The 12,937-nt window shown below is 29.3% G+C and overlaps 1 protein-coding gene across 1 annotated transcript in view; it reads left to right on the plus strand.

Annotated features, from left to right (window-relative positions):
* LOC132945713 (uncharacterized) overlaps positions 1-12,937 on the plus strand; it is a 40,510-nt gene that overhangs the window by 6,593 nt on the left and 20,980 nt on the right. The window contains exons 4-8 of the mRNA XM_061015469.1: positions 2,607-2,666; positions 4,141-4,170; positions 6,361-6,423; positions 7,602-7,634; positions 12,165-12,206. Coding sequence (XP_060871452.1) covers positions 2,607-2,666; positions 4,141-4,170; positions 6,361-6,423; positions 7,602-7,634; positions 12,165-12,206 — 228 coding nt within the window. The remainder of the gene's footprint in view (positions 1-2,606; positions 2,667-4,140; positions 4,171-6,360; positions 6,424-7,601; positions 7,635-12,164; positions 12,207-12,937) is intronic.

A 12,937-nucleotide genomic window follows, 5' to 3' on the forward strand; every position in this document is an offset into this window, starting at 1 on the left:
TTATATGCTAAAATGTATTTTAATATAACAACAATAATAATTTATTGGTGATTACCTGTTATTTTCTGTTTTGTATTATATAATTAGGGACTTATTTTGTATTACCTAGTTACACATAATATAACATTTTAGTTTAGCACACACAAATTTATTTATTGAATTTTATATATTTAGATATTTTAAAACCTACCATTATATTAATATTAAAAATAATGTGATAGATTTTGGAGGGAAAATAATATTATATGTATAATTATTATTTATATCAGGCATGTCAAATTCACGGCACTCTAATTTTTTTGTGGCCCACAGCTACCAATATAAGTGGTCAAATAAAAAAAAAAATTACCTAAAAATTTTTTTTAACTTTTTAAATTTAGTTTTACGTACCCGTTGTGTTCGTAAACGTAAAGAATAAAATTAAAAAAAAATTGTATTAAGTATTTATTTTTTTCGTAAAAAATGTATGTGCGGACCGAGTAGTACTAATCAATATAATATGTGGCCCAATTGATACTTTGAGTTTGACATGCCTGATTTATATATCGTCGGCCTGAGTCACAAATGGCGTATGTCCAAAATAACAAATTTTTAAGGACAGGAAAAAAACATTAAAATTTCGTCGGTCTAAGTCAATAATTCGAAAAGGCCACATCTCCATCATCAGGGCGCCCTGACGTCAACCCGTCGGAGGGACGCGACCGTGTCACCAAGGCGTGAAGTAGCCGCCCTCGAGAAATATGGCTAAAGGTGTAACAACCCCCGGGGGAATGGTCTTATACTCCCCGTCACACAGTGGTTTACAATCTCCATCATTTATTACAATGCTATTACAATTCTTAAAATCATTACATCGGAGATACGACAATTTCTAATTATAAATTTCGCGGAGGATAAAATGATAACAATTTTAGTTACAACTTTATCATATGATGTGGTTTTTTTCTTAATTTTAATCACTGATAATCCCAAAATAAAAAAAAAATGGAGTTAGGTATGCCCTTATCGACTTAGGCCGACGATATTATATTTTATATTTTACCATAGAAACATATACCTAATTGTTGTGTAATGAGTCGTTAATATGTAAGTTTGGCCATGTGGGTGTGGATGCATTCCGCTATTTATTTTATAATATACAGTCCCTCACACTAATGATCTCTTACTATGCACCAGGGCTTAAAACCATTCCCAATAAAGTAGGTAATTGGTAACCGGTTATCGTTTAATTTTGATATTATTGTAAGCGGTAACCATTTCTTTAAAGATACTTCAACACTATGATAACCGTAATCGTTTAAAAACCGTTGATAAGGTTTTTTGGTGATAGGTTACCGGTTAAAACCGGTTTTTAAAAATCATATATTTAAAACAGTTTATTTAGGTGATTCGTGGGTTGATAACATAACTATTATTATTACAAAATCAAAAAGTTGATATGCTTTAATTTGGTCGATTTCACTCGAAGTTTAAAACATATTATCAAGATAATGGCTATCTTAAAAAATCAAAAATACATTTTTGTAATTGTTATAATTTTAAAATTGTTTATTAATTTAAAATTTAAACATTACCATAAAATGAAGACAATAAAATAATACCATTGACCAAAGTATAAATTGTGATAGTTTGACACGATATAAAAACGACGTAAATTTCAGACTATATTCTTAATTAAAATATCATAAATAGTACTAAATACTAAATATTAAAATATACTAAAATATAGACTATGCCCCTATTCCACCAACTATTTCGTAACGGGAATCAGCGCACGCAACGACGACGACATTTATGACAGTATTTATAATATATATATATATATATATATATGATAGTCACAACAAATAAGCAATACTTGACAGCAATTAATTAAGGAAAAAAATTTAAAAATAGCTCGAAAATTAAATTTAACTGTAAAATAATCATAAAATAATTCAAGTATTAAATACCACGAAAAAACCGTTTTGTTGTTTTGGTCAGGAATAGGTTTTGGTAATAAAACCGTGATTAAAAATACGAGGTAACGGCTTTCATGTTAATATTTAGATATTTTCTTGATTACTGATGACCAATAATCGCTAACTGCATTCCAAAACTAAAAGCGGTTATCGGTTTTCAGTTCTAAAATTTACGGTTTTTGTTACAAACCGGTTACCGGTTTTAAGCCCTGCTACGCACACTACTGCATAGAAACACATGGAAAATTACCTATATAGAATTTCCTAAAAACGGTCAAGAACGAATCCCCATAAAACTGATGTCTGGTACCATTTACTTTCCTCTGAATAGTTTCCAACATTTATATGAAGGACACGCAAAAACTGCCTAGCAGTTAATTCAGGGCCACTTAATTGATCTGGTGACTAGGTTTATCCAGTTATAATTATAATTTATTCTGAGAAAATACACCTATATACCTTGATGATTATTCATCACTCAACAATTGAGGAAATATATTATTTATTATTAAAGGAATATTCTTCATAAAAATTATTTTGATGTTCACGTACAGTATATTATACATTATAAACATTATAAACATTCAAGCTTTCTAAATATCTAATAGTTTAAACTCTAATATAAAAACTCTATTTATTTTTCAGAATTTAAACTGTCAGGTGAGAAAACTTGGAATGCCCGACTTCAAAATACTGGAAATTCCTGTAAGAATATAATTTAAATTCCGATTAATAAGATTATTTACTATTTTTCTATTATCTTTTATAAAATACGTAATTGATAATCATTCCATAGGAAAAACTCTTAATAATAAAAATGGTATAATAATGGTATAATAACATAAAAGGAGCTCGTCAGCCTTTTCTTGTAAATATATTATTCTTAGCTGGCTCTTCACATACGCTACCTAAGCCTGGTTGTGTGTAATGTTAACAATACACAAATAATACAGCTTCAAATGAATGAATACAACAACCAAGTCTGCAGTGCGGCTAAAAGCTAATAATTTAACGCAGAACATTTAAATATACACATACACAGCTCCAATTACTAGGGCAAGAATAAACACCACAAAGCATAAATGTTAACACAACTAAGAATGATGATTCAATGAAATATCTACAGAAAATTAATAATATTAACAATAATGCATAAAGTTTCTGCTTTAGGAATGATATTTTACCAATAGTAATCTTTGAATAATGAGAAGAATAACTAGAATAATTAGAAGAAAAACGTGGTTTTTGTAAATGCACGTGAAAACCACATGTAAATAATGAATTTGAAACAATGATGAACACTGGATGTGACCTGATCTGCACAGTTCAAGTAACGAGAAAAGTCAAGAAAGCAAAAAGAAATAACTTCTTACGAATAATAAAAAAAATACTAAATATGAATTAAACTGATAATATTAACGCGAGCACCCTATCAGGGCACGCATGCTAACACAACACTATACAAAACAAAAACCAAATACAATGGCGTAAACACAATGTCCCCCACACGATTACTTTCCTATCACGATTCTTGACCTTCAATCCTTAGCTGACCGTAGGCTGTTAAGTAAGACTTTCCTAAGAGGTCTCTTATTAAATGTCGTTGACTCTCCTACTCTTTTATCACTTATAAGTTATAACCCTTAAAGTTCCTCAATTTCGAGCACCTGTGAGCTTCCATATTCCCCAATATAAAAGTAACGATATAAAAATTAACTGTTAAGACGCGTTATGTCCATCGCCAATGAGGATCCCTCCTTTCTAATCTAACTACCTTTATTGTTACTACCTTAAAATCTTTTCTGTTTTTTTGTTGTTGTTCTATTTTTAAGCATTATTATTGTTATTATTATTCGTATTAATGTATAATATTTCCTACTATTTACTTAGAATTCAAATGTATTATCTATTGTATTCTAAGTGCACCACCCGTTAATTATAAATAAATAAATAAATAAATATTATATATTTTATATTAGACTTACAAGTCTGTCTAAATGAAATCAAAAAAATATTATAAATATTATATCATATATTATAAGATGATAGGTCTATCATTCTAGTTAAAATAAATATAACAAATTTCTTGTAACAAAAGTTTGTTGGACGTAATGTTACCACTATAAATACGTATATTCATTATTTACCAAATTGACAAAATAAATGATTTTAAATTTAGGTGTTTCTTATAGAACTGTGGAATTTGCAGGTAAACATTTAATTTGGTTTGAAGTTATATTTCGTATGAATTGTTTCAATAATAATTTAGAGATATTCATAAAGATTATTTATAAATCATTTAAAATATAATACCTTAACTATTATTGGTTCACAACGATTCAATCAACTAAATTAAATTATCATTGCTAAGTTAACTAATTTAATTTCTGTTTTTTGTTATAACCTTCGAATTCTGTACGAACATTTATCAATTTGTATCTCTAAATATTAATAATTTCCCAATTAACGTCTAACTTACATGATACGTAATACACGAATTCACGAATTTAGTGATAGTACCATAATTATGTTAGGACCGGGAGCATGAAATGTTATAGATACTATGGCCCGCCGTTCCCCGTCATTTATATTTCATGTGTTGTAAGATAATTTTCCACCAGCTAACCTTTATGGATAAGGTTTGCATTATATGTATGGCACTCGATAGATATCGGACAGTTTCAATGAGCAAGTCCTCTAAATGATAGTGCGTCGGTGAAATGTGTATCTAAATGTGTAATTGAGACTTGTATACTTGCTATAGAATTAGAAAAAAATTATGTATGAAAAAAGACTTAGAAATTAAGGGTATATTTTATTGGTTTCAATAAATACATTAAAAATATATAAATCATAGCAATACGATTGTGTGTACACAAATAATATAACAATAGCTTCATTGAAACAACTGATCAACTAAAAATATAAATAGTACAAAAATATGGCCCGTCTGGCCCAACAAATTGAGACTAATCATACACTTGTTCCCATACTACCGTACTAACCGTTCCAACTCTACTGTGCCAACCCTACCAACCTTTCAGGATAATGGCCTCAGTCGTCAAAGCATAAATCTAATAACAAAAAAAAATAAAAAATTTTAGACTATCAATTTGTTTTTACTAGAATCTTTTAATTGTATATAGTTACAACTATAGTAAGAACTCTCATATTTTTGGAGCGCAGGCAGGCTAGTCGTTGCAACCTAATTTATATAAAATGATCACACGACTGATTTATTAACGCACAGCTCAAACCACTAGACAGATCAGGCTGAAATTTGTCAAACAGATAGCTGTTATGACGTAGACATCCACTAAGAAAGGATTTCTGTATATTTAACTGTTAAAGGGGGAAATAAGGGGTTGTAATAATACAGCAGTGGTGCCATCTTTCTAGTAAAATAATATAAAATTCCACAGTCTTAACGCATTTAAAGTTTAAACTTGGAATTATGGTTCCTCCGATGCTCTAGAATCTAGAGTCTAGATGTAGGTGCTTGGAAATTGCTTATCTCTCCATGGAATACCTACATATTATTATTTATTTGACATGCAAGAATATTATTTTTTAATTTGTATTTTATTTATTGTCTATTAACTATTTATCGATAAACATACCATACGTATTTTGTTTATTGTGTTTAAAGTGCAGAGTTAAATGTTCATTCTAGTTGCATTACTGTTATTTTAGATTCTTAGTGGAGCGATAAATGCATTTTTCTTACAATGACCATTGTTGCTGTAACTAAAAAATCGACAATCTGAATATCTTAAATTATTCTTAAATCGTACTTAATAACAAATATACAGAAATAGAACGACTTCAATAAAAGTATAATTATTGTATATGTAATTAATAATTATATTAAATTTATGGCATGAAAATACTATATTTCAAAAACTAATTAATACAATTTTGCTGAAAATAGTATCTCGGGCGATTCTTGCATAGCGCTGTCTATCAATCACATGTCATTTATTTATGATTCACTTATCTCTATCTATGTTTGGTCTCAGATGAATCGCTTCTCGTAGTAAGCGTGCTTACCAACCACACATACATTTAGCCCTTGATAATATATAGTATAATTGTATGCTGAGTACCTAGCCCGAGTATATAATATTATTGTTGACTAAGGTTATCCTACCAATAATAAATTGGACAATAGAGCCATGTAGAGCTCGCTTGGTAAATGGTAATGCAACGAGTAGGTAACGACTGTGCCAAAACATATCATTCGTGTTTAAATACACATCACACGTGCATTATTTAACGTTGGAATTACGCAACAATATATTATATATACAATATATTACAATCCAATTATTCAACATTATGTTTTAATTTGGTACCTAACTAATTTATGTAACTGATAATGATCTAATTTTTATTTTAGTTGAAGAGTATTATACTAAGACATTTAAGAATACGATTGAAAAACTAACAGAGTGCTGTAAGGGTAAGTAATTTATAAGCATTATATATTTATCAATATATTTTTTGTTTATATAAATAATATTTACAAACAAAAGCGAACATTTTTTTATCTTAATATCCATAGAATGAGTAGCTATATTAAATTTCTTACAATATTTAAACAAAACAGGGTCATCAGAAAATGTTTAATCCAGACTTTATATTCTATAATAGGGGCACGGTTTAAAACTTTTTGTGGTCTGAATGATAATTGTGAATGTAAATTATTCTTGGAGGTGGGTCATGTCTTCAAATGTCATGTTTTCGAAAGCCATATTTCGAATGACGAGTGTTAGAAAAGTTATTTGTTTGAATATCATATGTGATAAAAAGTTGTATGTACAAAAATTATTTATTTAAATCAAAAAGCTATCAATATTTTAAAAATTAATAACAATAATATAAAAAAAAAATATTTGTTTAAATATAAGCAGTTATAAATTATTAATTAAAAACTTAAACTATATGCAATTGCTTTTAAAAATCCAATTCACAATAATTAGGATTGTTGTTTATTCGTTGTTGAATTGAATTTTTTCCAAAAAAAATTTAATTTAATTAAAACATAGAATTTATGTAGTCCTTGTCGCTGTGAGTTTAATAAAAAAAGCAGATAATATATGATATATTTATTATCTCAGGAGATATCGCAATGGGTAAATTCTCGTGGGACACTTAATTATTTTTCTCCGTGTATACTTTTTATAACTTCTATAGAACTAATTTTATTAAAATAAAAAACAAATTACATAAAACGTAAAAAAATTGCAACAAACTAAACTTCAGTAGTCAGTACAGACTACAATCACTAGACCACACCACTGTAGATCGTTAATAGTCATAACTAATAAGCTATAAGCAATATCATGCTATTTACTATTTATTATCATTTTTACTTTAGTAAACGATATTCATCGGGTACGTTGTCAAAATTTACGTTTAAAAATAAAATGATGATATTTAATAAATAATTTCGTCCATAATATGAATTTTTGAACATAATACTATTCGAACAAATAATTTTTCGATTAAATTACTATTCAAAGTAATAACTTTTCGAACTCTCGTCATTCGAAAATATGACCTTCGAAAACATTACATTTAAAGACATATAACCAACTCATTATTCCTAATTATTAAACACAGTACATACGACAATAGGTAAATGTTCCGAAAACGTTTGCTCGGCCGAATGTGAGTATTTTTAAAATAATTGGAATAGAATATACATGAAATTAAAATGGTGACATTATACTTAGGTACTCACCAACAATTTATTACAGATCATGATTATCATATTCCTTAATATTAAGGACAACTGAATAAAATATTGTAAAATAATTCACAACTCAGTTAAATAATATAGTAACAACCGTTAAGAACCTATGATATCCATAAAAAAATACTATCCCCTGGCTACGTCACTGCTTGCGTAAAAAGCTTTATGACATGCTAGCCTACTTAATAGTTGTTCCTTTAGTGTAATTGGTCTTTTAATACCTATTTCTATCCAGTATTGAAAGGGTGGGTACGTATTAACTATGTAGTTAAAAAGTTAAAGTTAAATTACGAGTCATGTGGAAATCATGATGATCACGGAACAAGTGAATAAACTGTACAATAGTGTCTTCTAGCGTAGCCTAGAGAACCGAAACATATAAACTATTTTATTTTATTCTGTAGGCAAGAGAAGTAGCGTTACCACAGGTCTAACTAATGCACCCTGTCTTATCATGTGCCTGATCACACGAGCCACCTTGTACTGACCAGGTAACAACTCCATTAGTCCACCTAAACGCCAAACCTAGAGGCGGAGATAAATTATCTTTGATAAGCACTTAGTCACCGACTCTGAGTTTAGTATCGGCGGGGATCCATTTTGAAGTAACTATAAACTGTTAAGGTTATAGGACAACCTTTTCAGAACGCCTATTGATACTGGTGAATGAGCTTCCACTTTGAAGTTAAACGACTAGAAGTATCTAAAATATTCAGCTCTGAACACACAGGAGTGTTTGACCTGTTTGAAAATGGCTTGGGGTTAAACATTCTATATGATCAGAGAACAGCGGTGTCAATGGTCTTACAAACTACAGTACTAGTTCCTCATACGTTAAGGCATGGACTCCTACTACGCAAATCAACAATTTTTTCATTGATTTCACCACAGCTTTTAAGAGACCCCCGAAGTAAGGAGCACTAGCGAGGTTAAAATTCCAGCTTCATGGAAAGTGTGAACTTAGGAGGTTCCAAGTTTTCGTATCTGGCAAGAATTGATGGAGCTGCATGGACGCGCCTATAAAATTCCTACCACAATCCGAATAAATATCAGATAGATAGGTTACAACTAGCATCGAATCTATCTAGCATCGCTAAAAAAGCGGAAGTAGAAGGATCAGTCAAAATTTAAAGATGAACACTTAACAGCTTTTACTGTCATGCACACGAACATCTGAAATATAAACTTTATACTCTCTGGTCTTCCGAAGCATGAGGTATTTCATTTGGGGAAAGTAGGCCAAGTTGATATCAACTTTCGAGAAAGGACGGCATAGCATAACCCGAGACAGGTGTATATCACAACATGTGGGTAGAGAAAAACATTTACGTGCACTAGATATTCAAAAAAATAAAAAATGTGAAGTTGTTCAAACATTAATTAATACCGTTCCAAAAAATAATGTGTTTACTACAAATCTTTGTACTGCAATGGTATCTGCTAACATTCCTCTTTCTAAACTGAAAAATGAAAATTTCCGCAATTTTCTTTCAAAGTATACCGGCCAACACATTCCAGACGAATCCACAATTAGAAAGAACTATGTAGGTAATACTTACAATAATACAATAAATTCTATTAGAACTTACGTGGAGAATAAAAAATTGTGGGTGAGTATAGATGAGACTACAGACGTAGATGGCCGATATATCGCTAATGTGATAATCGGCACTTTAGAAATTGGATGTTTCGGTAAAACTTTTTTATTTAATTGCGAAGTCTTAGAAAAAGCAAATTATAGTACTATAGCTAAATTATTTGATCAATCTATGAGCTTTGTTGTGGCCAAAGGGTATTTAACACGATAATGTACTCCTATTTCTCAGTGATGCAGCACCTTATATGGTGAAGGCAGGAAAAAAATATTAAAGCATTTTACTCAAAAATGGAACACGTTACATGTTTGGCATATTCACAGAGTAGCTGAAGAAATACGCAAACAATTTCCCGAAATTGATGCTTTTATTTCGAACGTAAAAAACAAAGTATTATGACATAAGACCGCTGAACTGCAGAGCTCAAACTTTGTTGTGTATCTCTGATAATATGCAGGTGATGGTGACGTTTGTATTTGATATGGATTTTCTTACACCTGTTCGACCAGTTCTGAAACACGCTATACCAGTGGCGTAATTAGGGGGGGAATATGGGGATAGATCCCCAAAACTTTTTTATACTGCTAACATTTTGACCAAAGTATTGGTAATGACTAATGACCATAAATGTTTGCTAAAAACGTATATCCCCCCCCCAAAAAAAAAAAAAAACCAAATTCCTAATTATGCCCCTGCGCTACATAATATCATTCCTAGAGGTATTACCAGTGTCGGGTAGGTTAATTTTAAAAAGTAATTAAGTCACTTTACTTGTTACTTAGAGATAAATGCAATGGAATTTCTTTAATATTCAAATAAAAAAGTAACTTATTACTTTCTCGTTACAAAATATCTTGGCAATTATTATACTGCAGGAATGCTTAAATTGAGTTGAACAACCACAATTTTTTTAAGAGTTGTAATTATTTACGGGTAACGAAGTGTGCGAGATCAGCTATAATATATAAATATAAAATAAATAGTCATTTTTTGTTTTTGGCAAATTTATTTTGAAATGCCAATAATCTGTATCTATATCTATACTATTTATATTGTTATGTACGTCTACACAACATAATAAATGAAACACGCAGTGAGGTAGTTAATCACTATACTTTATTTGAACACTATGTTAACACAAAAATACACGGATTTGTGGAGGTTCTGTTGGACTGACAACGACTGACTCACCTTGGGTGCCCAATCAGTGCCCATGCAGCGGAATGCTATATACGCCGGCCGTGCTCGTTCCTACAGCGGACACGTCATGGTTACATATATATGTATATGTCAAAGAAATGCTTATATTACTAATGAAATGGGTTTATAACAATATCTATACTTCCATATAATCTATACTAATATTATAAAGTGAAAAGATTTGGATGTTTGTAACGAATAAACTCAAAACCTATTAGACTGATTTCAAAAATTTTTTCACCATTAGAATGCTAAGTTATCTCCGAATAACATAGTCTAATATGGGGCTCAAACAGTGATTATGAGATTTTTGGTGGAAATGTTTGTTTATAAATGGTTGCTATTGCTTTTACTAACGATTATTATTATCCATGCGATACGCCTGTTGGCGCTTCTATGTATTTTGGTACACAATTTGTGCAGGTTATATTTAACAGAGTTTAAGAAAAGGTTAATTCACGGGTATTTAATTTGTCACGGGCAACGCCGTACATGATCAGCTAGTATAATATAAAGAGGTAATATTTTTTTATATATAGAAGGAAATCAAGAGCACCCCCGCAAAAATATAATCCGAGGTGGGGAGGGGGTAAAATCAAAAGTCTCTGATAAACAGCATATACTATTTTTTTTACAAATAGTAAAACAATTAATATTAACTAAAATAGATAAGAACCTGGAGCATGCCTCATGAGGGTAATAACTGTAACTACTGAAACAAGTCTAAAAATTCTTTCAGGGATAGAAAGTTACACCATCCCTGAGTAGCATGGTTCATAGTAATTTCAGGAAGTCAATTTTGTTTTTATAAATAGGGATGCCATTGGTTACAGAAAATAAAATAGTTATCGTGATTGGATATCATTTTTTTTTTTTTGCAAACCATTTAAAAATTAATTGCAGAACAGAAAAAACCTTACTTTTTTATTTAGGTACGTCTTTAAATTTGTTCGTAGTGTTTATACATTCTACTAAATATAAACAAAATCATTGCTTCTATTTCTTATGTTTGTGCTATTTTGGTTATTATCAAAAACTGTCTCCGTTTCACTTGATGCAACTATCAACTTAATAATATTTTCAGCTTTTAATAATTTTTTGTTACATAATTTTACAAAATTTATTAAAATATACAAGGAATAGGTGTAAAACTACTATTCCTGGTGCAGTTATGTTATTTTATTTAAAAAATATATTTCATATATTTTACACAATGTACAAGCATATTGTTATCTGTGGAATGAAACCATTATCTGAAATTAGAGGAGAAAATTCTGTTGCAAGCCGTTTTTATAAATAATTAATTCATTTAGTTAATTTAACATGTTAGGTATGTACAATGTTGAATTTAGGGAGGTAACGGTTTAGTTTTGCTCCTAGTGCCAATAGTTTCTGGATCAGAAAATGTTATCTAATTTTTTTTATGTGAAAAAGATGCAACAATTATACATTATTCTACATTTAAATACAATAAAAAATATTGTTGGACTTAAGCATAATATTTTTTTATATTTCTGAAAAATAAGTTATAAGTGCAATATTTATTTTGTAAAATATTTTTGAAATAAAACAAAATAAATTTGCCAGTAACGGTGCAGTATACCTATACACATAAACAACTACTTATACAGTTATACTATTATATTTCAGATCAACTTCAAAATATTTTAGATATCGTACATTCAAATTCTAGTAAGTTATCAAATATTGATTATCATAAATAATAGAAATAATTAGAATTAAAACAATTTACTACCCATGTGTATCGATAGTATTATTATACATTATTCAAATCATTAAATTTAATACCTTGATGTAAGTATATAAAATAATTAAACAACCAAGTACCTACATAAAATAAATAAAAAATAATAATTTGATATTTATTTAGTTCATTAAGTTTTATTTTATTTGATAATATGTAAGTTCTGACTTGTAATATTATTATTCTTTGAATTGTCTTAATCACAAACAATTATTATCAGACTATTATATTGAATAAAGTTACAATATGACATTATTTATTTATTGTTCACCTAAATAAAATCAGCATCTAAGACAATTAGTTTATATTAAACATTTTACAATTTTCATTTACTTAAAAACGTGTAATTGTACTAAATACAATTGTTTAATAATTTAATTTTCTTTAAGTAGGTACCTAATTCATAATATTAATGTTGGATGAGAATTTGGCATTCTTGTATTTTTCACAACTGCAAATAATGTTCAGAAGACTATTTCATTTTAATATAAGTTACATAGGTATTTAAAATATTATTATTGTTGGTTCGCTTTTGGCCTTCTCTTACAATTAAAGCTTATGCCTTCCCGGTCTGAAGGATAGGCAACTTAAATGGCACTGTAGAAGTACCTAATTATTAAATACGAAAATTGGTTGTTGTCAATCTTTTATTTGTTAA

Source organism: Metopolophium dirhodum, chromosome 5, assembly GCF_019925205.1.
Source record: "Metopolophium dirhodum isolate CAU chromosome 5, ASM1992520v1, whole genome shotgun sequence".
In the NCBI taxonomy this organism is placed as follows: domain Eukaryota; kingdom Metazoa; phylum Arthropoda; class Insecta; order Hemiptera; family Aphididae; genus Metopolophium; species Metopolophium dirhodum.